General features: G+C 41.2%; 1 protein-coding gene across 1 annotated transcript in view; it reads right to left on the bottom strand.

The window, feature by feature from the left end:
- Positions 1-6,823: 6,823 nt before the first annotated feature.
- Positions 6,824-16,591, bottom strand: part of GPR174 (G protein-coupled receptor 174) — a 28,446-nt gene continuing 18,678 nt past the window's right edge. The window contains exon 2 of the mRNA XM_030210547.1: positions 6,824-9,002. Within this exon, the coding sequence (XP_030066407.1) occupies positions 7,376-8,350 (975 nt within the window). The 5' untranslated portion in view covers positions 8,351-9,002 and the 3' untranslated portion in view covers positions 6,824-7,375. The remainder of the gene's footprint in view (positions 9,003-16,591) is intronic.

The following is a 16,591-nucleotide window of genomic DNA, read 5'->3' as shown; positions in this document are numbered from 1 at the left end:
AACAGCTTTCTCTTCATACTTTATGGGTGTGACACAGCTTTCCCCAGATCATAAATGCAACTGCATATTGGTATGCAAAGTATTAACTGTAATGCAACACTTAGCTGACTAGAATGCCTGTGCTGCTGTTTTCCTTTCAAGTGCACAGATGTTACAGTTACATATTTTTTTTAAGGCAGAGAACAGAAACTTAGAAGATGCAAAGAAAAATGTATAACATCTGAGGAACAGGTGTTCTAACGCTATGAAACCACAGAGAAGTAGGGTAGGCTTCTATTGGGTGAGGGTAGATATGTGCAAGATAGCAGGAGCTGGGGGGAGAGAGGATGGGGGCTAAGTAACTGGAACACAACACTGCTTTTAACTCTTTTGTTCTCCACTGTTGAGAAGTGAGCTTTCAAAAACCATAAAAACAAGGATTTCCTATCTTAAATTCTTTGAATAGCATCTTCGCATAGAATACAATGAAAGGTAACAACCACAAGGTTCATATAGAGGCCTATTGTCAAAGCATTTAAACTTACAAAGTTCCACAGCAACCTATGGAACTTTGTAAGTCTAAGTGCTTTGAAGATGCGCCTCTATTGTCTCCGTGATTAACTTCCTTTACACAAGCCCCTTGTTTCGCATCTACATTGTGTTTTCATGTACTTTTCTGTTGATTGTGCTCTTTGCAGCAAGTAAAATTAGCGACTATGCAAAAAACAGCATTTACCTGTCTTGCATTCAGGTCAAGGAATACTATTAGATTTGAGACCTGAAGCAGTTTAGTCAAGATTCAGAGAACTCTTGAAGACTTGCAAGTTCAACTGCTCTCTGTTTTAGCCATATAGTTACATTTAAGACAGACTTTTCCTGTCCTAAATGAAACTGCAAAGCAAACACAGAAGAATCACACTCCACAACCAATCACAACCCAAACAACACAGTTGAGATGACGATAAAAAGCAGTACTTTAATGAGTTGCATACGACTCGACACGGCCATGTTTTGGCTTATATGGCCTGCATCAGGAGTCTTATTGTGTCGCCAACCTAAAGAGAAAGCTGTCAATCAGGGTTCTGAAAATGAACTACAACCATGAAACAAACTCATTCAATTGGAATTAGAAAAACTCTTCTGCCAATGCTGTAAGCTCGTAATGAAACTGCATCACTATCCTCCAAATTCTATAAATGGCTCCTAACGTTAAGAGCACAATTGTGTGCCCAGTTATAGAATAAGGTCATTTGGCACTACATTGGCACTTAATTGGAAATAAGTACCAATAATTGACAATAACAAGCACTAATTGGCACTAACTAGCAGTTGTGTGTGTAATTGACTTGTGTCCCTATTCTGCATACTGAGCACCTAATGTCTATAACATGCAACTGCAAAGGGGGCATTAACGTGGGAGGGGCATGGGCAGTGAGGGTTGTTCTGACTATTCCTGTGTGCACTTTATAGAATAGTTGCATTTGCATACCCAACTGCTGCTTATAGACACCAGCATTTACACCAGCCATACACATGGCGTAAGTGGTTGCGCCCAAAGTTTGATGCAGAACAATAGACACGTTAGTATTCTATAATAGATTTGCAGCACAACTCTACCATTATAGAATACTAGCATAAAAAACCATTTTTTGTCACCTAACCTTTTGCGTCATTTATAGAATTCACCCGTCTGCTGAATTCTATATATTGCGCCAAGATTTCTGCATGGAAGTCAAAGCGTATTCCATTACAATGCACATAAGATAATTGGTTAATAAGCTAATCAGTGCTGATAATTGGATGTTAACAAGCAATTATCAGCACTAATTGTCATTAATTAGAGTTTATGTGTAGAACTGTCTAATCGTATTCTATAACATGCTGTGCGTAAATTCTAAGTTGCATAGTTGAAAGGGGAGTGTGGACATGGGCGTGGAATGGGTGGGTCATGGGTGTTTCTAAAATCTATGCGCATTGTTATAGAATACACCCGATCCATGCATAATTTAGGCATCAGGATTTACGCTAGGTTGTACTTGGCGTAAATGGCAGCAACAAAATTTAGTCGTGTGGACCAGCTTAAATTTGCATGGAAATGTAGGTTTATTCTATAAAGTACACCTAAATTAAGGCATACTTTATAGAATATGCATTTTGGCTGAATTTTTTGGTGTGAAATATTGAATGTCGTCCCATATGTGCAGTGGTTAAATATCACTGACTCTAAGAGGTAGGCAGAACACTTATGGTCCATCCTCATGCCACGCCAACATTTTATAGAAAAAGGCTTAACTTTCTGCATGGTAAAAAAATACACCGAGTGCCTGTCCACGTGACCAAATTTAGTCATGTCCATTTAGGGCACGTTTTATATGGCATAAAGGCCAGCGTGTAGATTTAGGGACAGAGGGGCATATTCTATAACAGTGCACATAAATTTTGGAATACCCACAAAATGCCCATTTCCCCACCCATAACCACACCCCTTTTTTGCCTGCATGCATTAGAATTTAGGCACAATGCATTACAGAATACGCTCAGTGAGTTATGTGCGTAAATTCTAATTATTGCCAGTTAGTGCCATTATTGTTTGTTAAGTACTGTTAAAGATGCTGATTAGCTTGTTAAGCCAATTAAGTTATGTGCTTTTTTATAGAATATGCTTGGAATTTGGTGTGGAACGCTAGGTGCGATATATAGAATCTGGCAGTATATGCATTTTAAGGGCATGCTCCTGACCCACCTATGTGCTTCCCATTGTTATAAGCCCTTTTCAGATCTGTGCAGAATTACTTAGGTACTATTTTATAACTAGGCACATAAATGTGATTTTGTGCCAATCTTCTGTTTTAGGCCACTTCAGCACCATGTTTCAATTACAATGCTTTTCCATGCTGAAAAATCAGCGCAGAAATAGCAGATAATGGTAAGTGTCATATATTTGTTTTGTTACATTTGTACCCCACGCTTTCCCACTCATGGCAGGCTCAATGCAGCATACATATTGTATATAGGTACTTATTTGTACCTGGGGCAATGGAGGGTTAAGTGACTTACCCAGAGTCACAAGGAGCTGCCTGTGCCTGAAGTGGAAATCGAACTCAGTTCCTCAGGACCAAAGTCCACCACCCTAACCACTAGGCTAGATTCCCTAGCTTTGGTATAAGGGCCCCTTAAGAGCCATATGGTCAAAAGCAGTTAATTAAAACAAAGAAAGAAAAGAGAAAAATTGTTTGAAATTTGAAGCATCCTAGCTAGAGAATCCACTTCCTGAATCACTTTTCTTTATCTTTTGTTCTTATTCTTGTCTCTTACTTTCTTTCGTAATTTAGTTTCTGATATTCAGAGTCAGATTTCTGCAACCAACGGACAGCCTACCTCTGGGTAACCCTTCCCTTCTTGGACCTTCCCCCTTAAAGGCATGTGGGGCCAGATTCTATATATGGCGCCTAGAAAATCCATGCGGAAAACATTTCCACCTATGTGTATTCTATAAGGGGTGCCTATATTTAGGCATGGTATTTAGAATACCCTTAATTGATATCCTAGCGTCTAAAACTACATGCCTCCATTTACACCAATGAAAATGTGGTGTAAATCCTGATGAGTAGATTTAGATGCATTGGGTCATATTCTATAACTACATATGTAAATTTTGGAATGCCAACAAAACGTCCATAACCATGCCCCTTTTTGCCTGCGCACATTCGAAATTAGGAGCTTTACAGAAGAAGCTTAGCAAGTTATGTGCATAAATTCTAAATGTTGCCAATTAATGCTCGTTATTGCTTGCTAAGTGCCGTTAACAACGCTTGTTGACTTGTTAAGCAAATCAAATTGCGCACGTTGTTACAGAATGCGCTTGGATGTGGGCGCGGAATGCTAGGTGCACTATATAGAATCTGGAGGATGCTGGCCACAAAAATGCAGCAAGGACATACATAATTTACAGTATTCTGTAAATCATTCACCGGATTCTATATATGGCGCCTATCCAAGATGTGTGCCCAACGAGATTGGTTAAGAAGCCAATTTGTGCCAATAATTGAGTGCTAATTGGCACCAATTTGAATCTGAGCACACATCTTTCTACTTGCTATTCTATCACTATATAAAATATATATAATTTTTCAGCAAACTCACTGTTACTTGCTAGTTGTGTATAGTGATATTGTTAGAAGAGCAAGTAAAGCCAACAAGCACGCAACCCAGAAAGGGGCATGGCCATGGGAAGTGCATGAGCGAGTCAGAGGCATGCCTAAAATTTGCACTCAGTGTTATAGAATACCAGGCATGAGCACCCAAATTGGGCACTGGGAATTACACCTGGTCCTGGTGCCCAAATTTGGACACTGAAACCGGCACTCAATGCTGTTATGTAATAGGCATTCATCTTTCAATGCTCACTATAGAATAGCATTGATCACTGATTTTCTTTGGCACAAATGTTTGAACACCATGTACACTCCCCTTGCATTGACATGCTGTGTCACGTGGAGGGGCATAATCGAACGGAAGCGCCCATCTCTAAGGGCGCCCATCTCTAAAGACGGCCCCGTAAAGGGGCGTCCCAGACCGTATTTTTGAAACAAGATGGGCGTCTATCTTTTGTTTCGATAATACAGTTGGGGATGGCCAAATCTCAACATTTAGGTCGACCTTAGAGATGGCCGCCCTTAGAGATGGCCGACCTCAGGTTTTGCCGATATTGGAAACCAAAGACTTCCATCTGAAAAACGGCAAAATCGAAGCCATTTGGTCATGGGAGGAGCCAGCATTCATAATGCAATGGTCCCCCTGACATGCCAGGACACCAACCGGGCACCCTAGGGGGCACTGCAGTGGACTTCACAAATTGCTCCCAGGTGCATAACTCCTTTACCTTGGGTGCTGAGCCCCCCAACCCCCCCCCCCCCCCCCCCCCCCCCGCAGGTCCACCTGCCTGAAGTACACTGCACCCACTACAACTGCTCCAGGGACCTGTATACTGCTGCGAAGGACCTGAGTATGGCATTTGAGGCTGGCATAGAGGCTGCCAAAAAAGTATTTTAAACCTTTTTTATGGTGGGAGGGGGTTAGTGACCACTGGGGGAGTAAGGGGAGGTCATCCCTGATTCCCTCCGGTGGTCATCTGGTCAGTTCGGGCATCTTTTCATGGCTTGGTCATGAAAAAAAATGGACCAAGTAAAGTCGGCCAAGTGCTCGTCAGGGACGCCCTTCTTTTTTTGATTATCGGCCGTGGATGCCCATCTCCTAATCACGCCCCAGTCCTTCCTTAGCTACCCTGCCGACACGCCCCCATGAACTTTGGTCGAACCCGCGATGGAAAGCAGGTGAGGGTGTCAAAAAATCGGCTATTGATTATGCCAATTTGGCCGCCCTTTTGAGAAGGCCGCCCATCTCCCAATTTGTGTTGGAAGATGGGCGTCCTTCTCTTTCAAAAATGAGCTGGTTAGGCATCTAGCTGGCACTTTCATGGGTAAATACTAGTTTTGTATACATTTATGCCCACAAGAGGCATGTAAAGGCGGGTGCCTAGTTGTGTTTTGAGGTAAAAGCACACAGGTACATTTACCCATTGAATTTGCTTCAGTTTTCACATGGAAAATATTTGTCTACTTTCCCTAAGAAAATTGTCAGGAAAAAAAATCCTTCTGTTATCACTAAATGTATACTTTATTTCTACTACTACTACTACTACTACCACTACTCATGATGTATTGTAAGCCACATTGAGCCTGCAAAGAGGTGGGAAAATTTGGAATACAAATGCAACAAATAAATAAATATCCCCAGACATTTGAACCTGCTTTTCTACAGGCGCTTTTTTCATAAACAAAATAACATTCCTAGATTTGAACATACAAACTACAATTTCATGCATTTTAGTATTCCTTACCCTTTTCTTGCCCCTGGAAATGCCTTCATTGAATGTGGGTAAACAATATAAGCATTCTTCATAAGATATATAATTTTACCCCTGTATAGGGTGGGTAATTTGTCAAGAACCCATTTACCCTGGTGATTATCCATTTCTATGGGTAAACAGCTTTTGAAAACTGCCCTCTAAATTTTGGAAAGATAATATTGCATGTGTGTGCACACGCCAAGTGAATCTTCACACCCCATTTGCTGAACATAGAGCAGACCTGTGAAAGAAGGTCAAATGCAATATTGCTTAGTTAGGGGCCCTTTTACTAAGCTACGTAAGCGTCTACGTGCGCCCGTGTGCCAAAATGGAGTCATCACCCGGTTACCGTGTGGCTGTTGTGGTAATTTTGTTTTTGCCGCGCATCCAAAAAATAATGTTATTTTCGGATGCACGTATATCAGATGCGCGCCAAGTGTCATTTGACACACGTAGGTCATTACTGCCCGGTTACTGCATGAGACTTTACCGTTAGGTCAATGGCTGCGGTAAGGTCATAGACCCAAAATGGATATGTGGCAATTTTGATTTTGCCACACGTCCATTTTCAGCAAAAATGTAAAAAAAAATCCTTTTTTACAGGCGTGCTGAAAAATTGATTGGCGTGCACACAAAACCTGCGCCTACACTAACGCAAGCCATTTTTTAGTACACCTTAGTAAAAGGACCGCTTGGATAGGGCTCTGCTTTCCAGAATCCAATTAGATTGTAAGCTCTGTCGAGAGGGACTGTCTCTTCATGTTCAAGTGTACAGCACTGCGTACGTCTAGTAGCGCTATAGAAATGATAAGTAGTAGTAGTATACAAATGTGTCTCGATTCAACATTATCTTTTTTGCTGTAGTCACACCAATTCTGTGTTTGAGAATACAATCAGACTTTCAGCTGTTTAATATTTTATTATCAAATGTGAGCTTTGAACATACAAAACACATATCCAGAGTTTTATAACTTAATGTAAATTAAACCTAGATCCAATATACTGAAAACATTTTAATGTTAACCTTACAGGAGTAGATACATCTCAGAAGGTCTGTATATAAATAACTTTCTAAATATGTAGACTCATGTTAGCTTCTTGTGCAGCAGTGCTTGTGATATTATGAAAACACATTTATTTATACAGTGGAATACTAGTAAAACTGCTGATTCCAGATATCTGTTCATTCTTTTGGGTTCACTAGTTCTATCACAGTGTGGTAAGACGCAATCAGCAAAGGATTATCTGTTCAAGTCAAGTCAATGGTAAGCTTGCTCCTTTGGTTCATGCTGAATACCTACAGTATATCAATTTTACAATTTCAAAAACAAACTCCCCCTCTCCAAGAAAATGCTGAATGCATAAATTCAAAATTCACAGAAAATGCACAAAGTGTTTTGTTTTTTTTCAGTGTACTCTTTACAATAACATAGCTGAAGTGGTCTGGGAAAGACAGCGAGTCCAATCTTGTTGCTTCACATGAAACTACTACTGTTCAGCTTTGAGTTGCTTTTTCACAGTGTCTTTGTTATGTAGTTCCATACTGTCTTGCCTTGAAAGCCTCCTTTTGAACTCATCAGTGGTAAAGTAGTAAATGATGGGATCTAGACACGAATTCATGCTAGCAAGGCACAGTGCCACGGGATGAAATGTCAATATTGCCTTCCTACTGGAGCAGTCGCTTATTTGACTGGATTTGGCCAAGTAGTGCAAAGGAAAGCTGATATGGTAGGGTGCAAAACAGATCAAAAACACCACAGTACAGGTCAAGATCATCTTTAAAGCTTTCTTTTTCTCTCCCAGGTCATGAGAAATTGAATTGGTTTCTTTCAATAAGTATATAGTCTTCCAGGAACAATACAAAACTGTGACGAGGGGCGTGACAAACCCAAAGAGCTCACCTAGGGTCATCATCATAATGGAATTAACGGTGCCAATATTCTTTAGAGGAAGGTCTACAAAACATGTCTGATTGTTGTCACTATCGAGTCTTAAGAGAGGGAAAGGCAAGCAGGCAGCAAAGACAACAATCCACCCGGCAAAGCTAATGTATACATCATAGGTGCGTCTGCAATCACTGTACCTGAAGGGGTAAAGTAGGAACAAGAGACGTCGTATACTGATGCACACCAAGAAGTAGATGCTTGCATACATATTTACGTACTTCAGGTAGAAACAGAACATGCAGAGCACTTCACCAAACGGCCAGGAGTGATTCAGATAATAAAAAATCCTTAGAGGCAAGGACAGAACTTGAGCTAAATCCGCAATTGCTAGATTAATCATAAATATTACAGCTCTTTTTGTCTCTTTAATATATGCATAAAATAACCACAGAGCTAATATGTTTCCAATTAAACCAGGAACTAGAATGATAGTGTACGTGATCGCGTACAAGAAATTTAGGAAATCAGCATCTGCTTCACAGAGTAATGGTGATATTGTACCATTACTAGATGGCATTTTAATATAGGATTTTTTTTATCGTAAGGTCATATAAATAATGAGGTTTTCCATGATTGTTTTCCTTCTCCTATGCGTGTCTCGCATTCATGTGGGGACCGAAGAGATTTTCTGTGATTACTTTACCTAAAGATATTAAGAATATTAGAAAAGTTGAATCCAGTAAAGACAATTAATCGGTCTTGATTACATGTTCTATGTTCATTATCAAGGACTTCCTCCTCCTTTTGTTAATGATCAGATCATTCTTACATATGCTCCAGCACAGCAGTCACAGTAGAGCTGATTGGAGCTTGCCAAGGGCATCATGAGATTTTGCATCACTGAAAACTCAACTTCTTGTACAAAAGTTTCCTGAAATCCTCAGGCTATCAGAGTCAAGATCATTTCAAACTTTGGCATAGACTTCATTGTGGCCTGCTGTGGTTTTGTCTTGGCTTCTGATCAATGGCATATCCAAAAGACTTAGATTTGTCTTTGGAGCTTGTAAACTTGAGCCAGGTGTGGTGACTAGAAAGAAAGGAATGTATCCTTTCCACCAAGCTTGAGCAATATTATCATAGCAAGAAGCTGCATCATCTTTTAATATCATATAGTGATTAGTTTTCGCTGTTGTATCTCCCAAAGACCATACTGGAACACGCCACCAGAGCTGAGGCAGGAAGAAAAAAAAAAAAAAACAGGAGAATTGTCAATATTTCAAATAATAAATTTTCTTGAAAATGAAAATTAACTTCATGCTAACAAACTTAGGGGCCTTTTGCTAAGCTGTGCTAGTAAATGTGTTTTCTGCACGTTAAGCCCATTTGTAGCATGGCCACAAATTCAATTATATCTTTTTCTGGTTAGCATTAGTTTGCAGCCACTGAAAAATTAACTTGGGAGCACTTACCACCTTCCATTTAGGAAGCGCTAAGGACTCTCACGTTAGGTCAATGTTATTCAGTTAGCATGCGCTAATGTCAGCGCACTAGCTCAATATCACTTACTCGCTCATTCTCCACCCTCACATACCCCCTCCACAAAAAAAGTATGGTTTGCACGCACCAGTGGCACAAATAACACAAATTGTTTTATTGCATCCTGCGTTAGGCCATTTTTCCTGCATTAAGCATGCATTTGCACATAGGGCTAGATTCTATAAATGGTGCCTAAAAAATCAGGGCTGAAAAATACCTGCATAAGCAGTATTCTGTAAGCCACGCCTGAAGTTCAGTATGATTTATAGATTAACCGCTTAAGCAGAGAGGTCACGTGCAAATTTATTTATTTAAAAATTTTTATTCTGCTCGATCCTTCGTTCTCAGCGGATTACATAATTACATACACAATCTAAAAACAAGTAAAACAACAACAAAAGACAGTTCAAAATATTTAACAACTCAAAGTCCTAAAGTAAATATTAGCATATCATGCATGCTGCCGCACGTCTTATATTCCGCCAGAACCGATATACTCATATCACCCCTCTCCTCAAGTCACTTCACTGGCTTCCGATCAGATACCGCATACAATTCAAGCTTCTCCTCCTTACCTACAAATGCACCCGGTCTGCGGCTCCTCACTACCTCTCTACCCTCATCTCCCCCTATGTTCCCGCCCGTAACCTCCGCTCTCAGGACAAATCCCTCCTTTCAGTACCCTTCTCCACCACTGCCTGGAACAATCTTCCTCAACCCCTACGCCAAGCCCCCTACCTACCCATCTTCAAATCTCTGCTTAAAACTCACCTCTTCAATGCTGCTTTCGGTACCTAACCTTTCAAGAAATATAGTATGCCCTATCAGACGGACTCTACACTTGTCTTTAGATTGTTTAGATTGTCTCTAGATTGTACACCTGTCTTTTAGATTGTAAGCTCCTTGAGCAGGGACTGTCCTTCCATGTTAAATTGTACAGCGCTGCGTAACCCTAGTAGCGCTTTAGAAATGTTAAGTAGTAGTAGTAGCAGCTGTAGGATTTCATGAATAATAAAGTTTTAAGCTCTCTTTTAAATTCCTTAAAGTCTGTAATATTCCGTATTCGCAAATAAAAATGTGGTGCAAATGCACACACCTAAATTCATGCATGGAGCACCCATGTTCTATAATTATGCATGCAGCTCAAAACCACACCCTGATTCTGCCCTGAAATGCCCATAACCCTCTCATTCTGCACCCCCTTTTTAGGACTGTGCGTAAATTTTAGGCACAGATCCTGTGCCCAACTTTACATGTATTAGTCCCAATTAAATCTAATTGGTGCCAACAATTGCTTGTTAAAAAGCCAATTATGGGCACTAATTTGCTCGTTATTCTATTAAATTGCGGGCATGCAAATCGGGAACACCCCTAAATTTGCATGCACAATTTTTTGCGACCTTTAGAGCATCAGGGGGATAATGCAGTTTAGTAAACAGGACCCCTTAGGTCAGGTCAGTGAATCCAATGATAACATTTTCTTGTGTTGTCACAGCCAAGAATATCACATTTCCAGCCACAGCAATGCAAAGATACTGAGGCCAATATTTAACTGTGGTGGTCATTGTTAAGTAAAATGCTAGCTACAGCAGTTAAAATGAAATTAGATGGTCAGTGCCCCTTCCTGGGTACCAGCTGCAGCTGAATATCTGTTTTCAGTGCTGACCTGGAAGTGCTATCCGGTTAGTGCCAATATTCAGACTGCTAACCAGATAAAGTTAGGACAACCATTTTGTTATCCTAACTTTATCTGGTTAGCTATCCGATTAGCAGTCTATATGGCCACTAACCAGATAACCTCCAGTTCTGCCTATGAACCTTTTTGGCAGTGCCAAGGTGCTTAGAGGATTTATTCAGCATTTGTGCAACTGAATATCCCTCTTGCCAGCACTTACCTGGTTAATAGCATCTGTTAAGCAGATAATTGCCTTTGAATATTGGAACCAGTGAAGGGAAATCTTGCCTTACCATGCTATTACATTTCTTTGAAGGAGTGAACAAACGTGCATAAAGTTGAGCTGGTCAATATTGTGTATCTGGATTTTCAAAAGGTGTTTGACAAAGTACCTCATGAAAGACTCCCGAGGAAACTGGAGAGTCACGGGATAGGAGGTAGTGTCCTATTGTGGATTAAAAACTAGTTAAAAGATAGAAAAGAGAACATAGGGTTAAATGGTCAGTATTCTCAATGGAGAAGGGTAGATAGTGGGGTTCCCCAGGGGTCTGTGTTGGGGCCGCTGATTTTTAACATATTTATACATGATCTAGATATGGGAATAACTAGTGAGGTAATTAAAATTGCAAGAGGATTGTGAAAAATTGCAAGACGACCTTACGAGACTGGGAGACTGGGCTTCCAAATGACAGATCATGTTTATTGCGAGCAAGTGCAAAGTGATGCATGTGGGAAAGAGGAACCCGAACTATAGTTATGTGATGCAAGGTTCCGCGTTAGGAGTCACCGACCAGAAGGATGTAAGAGTCATTGTTGATGATACTTTGAAACTCTCTGCTCAGTGTGCTGCAGCGGCAAAGAAAGCAAATAGAATGTTAGGTATTATTAGGAAAGGAATAGAAAATAAAAACGAAGATGTTATAATGCCTTTGTATCGCTCCATGCTGTGACCGCACCTTGAATACTGTGTGCAATTCTGGTCACCGCATCTCCAAAAAGATATAGTGGAATTAGAAAAGGTACAGAGATGTGGAACGAAAATGATAAAGGGGATGGGATGATTTCCCTATGAGGAAAGGTTCTTCAGCTTAGAGAAAAGATGGTTGAGGGGCGATATGATACAGGTATATAAAATAATGAGTGGAGTGGAATGGGTAGAAGTGAATCACTTGTTCACTCTTTCCAAAAATTCTAGGACCAGGGGGCATGCATTGAACCTATAAAGTAGTAAATTTAAAATGAATCAAAGAAAATATTTCTTCAATCAATGTGTAATTAAACTCTGGAATTTGCTGCCAGAGAATGTAGTAAAAGCAGTTAGCTTAGCAGGGTTTAAAAAAAGAAAAATCCATAAGGCATTATTAACATGGACTTGGGGAAAATCCACTTTTTTACTTCTAGGATAAGCAGCATAAAATATATTGTACTGTTTTGGGATCTTGCCAGGTACTTGTGACCTGTATTGGCCATTGTTGGAAACAGGATACTGGGCTTGATGGTCCTTCGATCTGTCCCAGTATGGCAATACTTATGCGGAGGAGTAACCTAGTGGTTAGTGCAGTGGACTTTGATCTTGGGGAACTGAGTTCAATTCCCACTGCAGCTCTTTGTGACTCTGGGCAAGTCACTTAACCCTCCATTGCCCCTGGTACAAAATAAGTACCTGAATATATGTAAACTGCTTTGAATGTAGTTGCAAAAAAAAAAAACCTCAGAAAGGCAGTATATCAAGTCCCTTTTCCCTTTCCCCTTATGTTCTTACATCTGTAATTAGGCAACCCCTCTCCCCACCGCCACTCCAATACATTTTAATTATCAGTAACCATTGGAATGACAGTGGAGCCCCAAAAGCATTTAAGACTAGATTCTATACATGCTGCCTGAAAAATAAGTATCGAAAATGTTTCCGCCTATGCGTATTCTATAAACCATGCCTAGATTAGGTGTGGTTTATAGAATATGCCTAGCCGGTTTATAGAATATGCCTAGTAGCCGTGCCTGCGCCAAACTCTAGGCAGCTTGCATTAGAATTTACGTGCACCACGTTACAGAATACACCTAGCAAGTTGAGCGCATAAATTAATGCCAATTAGTATCAATAATTGCTTGTTAAGTGGTAATTGGCTTGTTAAGTAATTAAATTGTGTGTCCAAATCCAGAACATGACTGGAATTGTGCGTGCAATTTTGGTCATGCTATATAGAATCCAGGGGTTAATATAACAAGACCATCTGAGAAGTTACCCTTTCTCCCACAACATGTATCAGGGTTCTCCTGGAAGGCGCTGGGGCTAGTAGAAATAGCGCGCCTATAAATGTGCACGGAATATTCAGAGGGATTTAGCGAAGGAAACAATTTGTGCAGCACAGATGGCCGCAAATAGTATTTAAATGTAGTCAAATGTGTGCTAATGACGTCATTTGCCATGCCTTTCCAATACTCAGAGAACAGTGCACAAACAAACTGTGCTCTTGCTGTTGGCGGTAGGTTTAAAGATAGGATTTCTTTTGATTTCCTGTTTAAAATCTGCTAGTTTTGATTTCTTATGGAAACAGAGGAAAGTCCAGGCAAGTCTGTAAGTGCTGGCAAGGACAAGTCAAACTCGGGTACACATATAAAGTATCACATACCATGTAAATGAGTTTATCTTGTTGGGCATTTACTATATATTACTCACGTATATTTAAGGGAACAGAAGAGTGGCGCTGAAGTGCACTGCTTGGTCAGGTTTGCCTGCGCTTACCGTAAACATCTTCTGCCCATGTGCCACAGGGGCTTCAGCCCCCCTAGATTTGGCCCTGGACCCCCTGCTGACGACCCTCTCGACCCCCCTCCTGCCGTCAACCCGCCGTCGCCGTCTGCTACATTTGCTGGCGGGGGACCCCAACCCCTGCCAGCCGAGGTCCTCTTCTTTCTTCATTCTGTTTCTGAGTCTGATGTCCTGCACGTACAATGGGTCCCCCACCAGCAATGGTAGGGGACCGCGATGGCAGGGGAGGATTGGTGGCGAGAGGGGGGGTCGAGAGGGTCGTTGGTGGGGGGGTCAAAGTTGTTGTTGTTGGTGGTGGTGGTGGTGGCAGCGGGGGGGGGGGGGTCGGCAATGGCGGGGGAGGGGGGGCTAAAATGTGCCCCCTCACCTCAGGCTCTGGACCCCCCTCCCGCCGAAGTCTGGCTATGCCCCTGGTGCCAAGCACGTGCCTTCCCTTTGCTTTCACATTTGCAGTGTGCATATAATTGCAATAGCATTTCCTTTGAGCATTGGAGACTATTTTTCTGCACTGTTTCAGCAAAATGGGATGTGTGCTGTTGGGTCTACCATGGGAGTTCTGAGAATAAACCAGTCAGACAGCCATTAAGGAACTCCATAGCCTGAAGTTGGTCTCAGTCAACCTCTTCACGTAACTGAATATCATTAATGAACAACTGACATATAATCCCATATTGCTTTATGACCTTCTGCAAGGGAGTCAGATAAACATTGGATATTACTGGGCATAGAATAGACCACGGGGGCACCCCACAGGCCAAAGCCAAGAGCTATACATTAAGGAGTAGATTCAGTAAATGGCGCTCAATGTTAGGCGTTCGGATGAAGCGTGGGCAGCAAGAATTCAATAAAGACAGTATTGCATGATCTGTGATACCTACGTAGGAGATTTTCTGTGTGATAGCACTCTGTGGGATTTTTGTTGCTTCTTATAATGATATTTTCTTCCAGATTTTTTGAATGAGATTTTCCTTTCTATGCTTTTTGAGGCCTAATTTTTTGAACTTAACTTTTAAACTCCTAAATTATGATGAATTTCCAGGTGAAATTTAGTTTCCTAATTTGGGCTGAAAATAGGGCACAGATTTAGGAGGTTAATTTAGGAGCACAGCTTTTTCTGAATATTGGGCCCGAACTTTCCTTTATAGAATTCTAGCATAATCAGGTATATACACACTTAACATTTAGGCATGAGCGCTTATGCCAGCTGTAGAGATGGTGTTAGTGTGAGCGTCGACAGTATTCTGTAAGTTACTCGTTTATTTATTTATTTGTGACATTTTTATCCCACATTATCCCAAACGAGTTTGAGTTCAATGTGGCTTATTCTAAAATCAAGTTAGAAGTTGATGAAGCCTAGTTGCCGCCTTCTCAGGTTGTTTTTCTAAATGTGTGGTCAGCTGCTATCAGGTCACTTGACTTGCCTGACAGTAGTAAAACAATTATCAAATGTAAAAAATAAAAAAAAAGGTTAGAGAGTGTTAGGTATTATTAGGAAAGGGATGGAAAACAAAAATGAGGATATTATAATGCCACTGTGTCGGTCCATGGTGCGATTGTGTTCAATTCTGGTCGCCGCACCTCAAGAAAGATATAGTGGAATTAGAAAAGGTGCAGAGAAGGGTGACAAGGATGATTAAGGGGATGAGACGACTTTCCCATGAGGAAAGGCTAAAGCGTCTGGGGCTCTTCAGCTTGGAGAAAAGGTGGCTGAGGGGTGATATGATAGAGGTATATAAAATAATGAGTAGAGTGGAAAAGATAGATATGGAGCATCTGTTTACGCTTTCCAAAAATACTAGGACAAGGGGGCATGCGATGAAGCTGGAGTGCAGTAAGTTTAAAACAAATAAGAGAATTTTTTTTTTACTCAGCGCATAATTCGACTCTGGAATTCGTTGCCGGAGAATGTGGTTAAGGCGGTTAGCTTAGCAGAGTTTAAGAAAGGTTTGGACGACTTCCTGAAGGAAAAGGCCATAGAATGTTATTAAATGGACGTAGGGAAAAATCCAATATTCCTGGGACAAGCAGTACAAAATGCTTTGCTCCGTGGATCTTGTCGGGTGATTGTGACCTGGATTGGCCACTGTCGGAGACAGGGTGCTGGGCTAGATGGACCTTTGGTCTATCCCAGTGTGGCGAGGTTTATGTCTTATCTCTCTTCTCCTCCCCCAAACAATTTCAACTGCGAATTCCTAACACAAAATAAACCACTGCTGGACCATGTAGGAAATTTCTCTACCAACCATTCAGTCCAACCACTATAATGTCATATCTAGACTCATAATAAGAGGCTCTCCCGACTCCATCATCTCATAGAGTGTAGAAAGTAGCATTCTTCTTTGCTATACTCTTTCTGCAGAGGCTGGTGGTGCATGCTACTGAAAATACTTGTTAAAATGGTCGGGGTGGTGTGTGGCAAAGGACTTGCCATGCGCCAATCTGAAACTACCATCAGGCTATCGCAGGAGCCCAGCGGTAGTTCCCACCCCCAGCGTGTGCCATTTCTGGTGCTAAAAAAATATTTTTGTAGTGCTGGTGCTTACCTGGCGGTAATTGGGCAGCAAAACAGGAAAAGTAGAGGCTGACAAATGCGCAAACCAATAGGGAGGTAATATCAAAAAACAGTTTATTCAGAATATTCATATCAAGGACCCGATACGGTCCATGTTTCGGCGCCAAAGCGCCTGCCTCAGGGGTCACAAACTTCTCTGAGAAGAAGCTGATTGGCTTGAATAATTCCTTTATGTATGCACATGGTTATAAAAACAAGTTAATCCACAGAGAGAACAAAAGACCAGCCAACCGATCAGCAAACACCATGTGACCTGGTCTTTTGT

The sequence above is a fragment of the Microcaecilia unicolor genome, chromosome 7, assembly GCF_901765095.1.
Source record: "Microcaecilia unicolor chromosome 7, aMicUni1.1, whole genome shotgun sequence".
Lineage (NCBI taxonomy): Eukaryota > Metazoa > Chordata > Amphibia > Gymnophiona > Siphonopidae > Microcaecilia > Microcaecilia unicolor.
The sequence above is the reverse complement of the archived record's forward strand: the minus strand, read 5'-3'. Positions and strand labels throughout refer to the sequence as shown.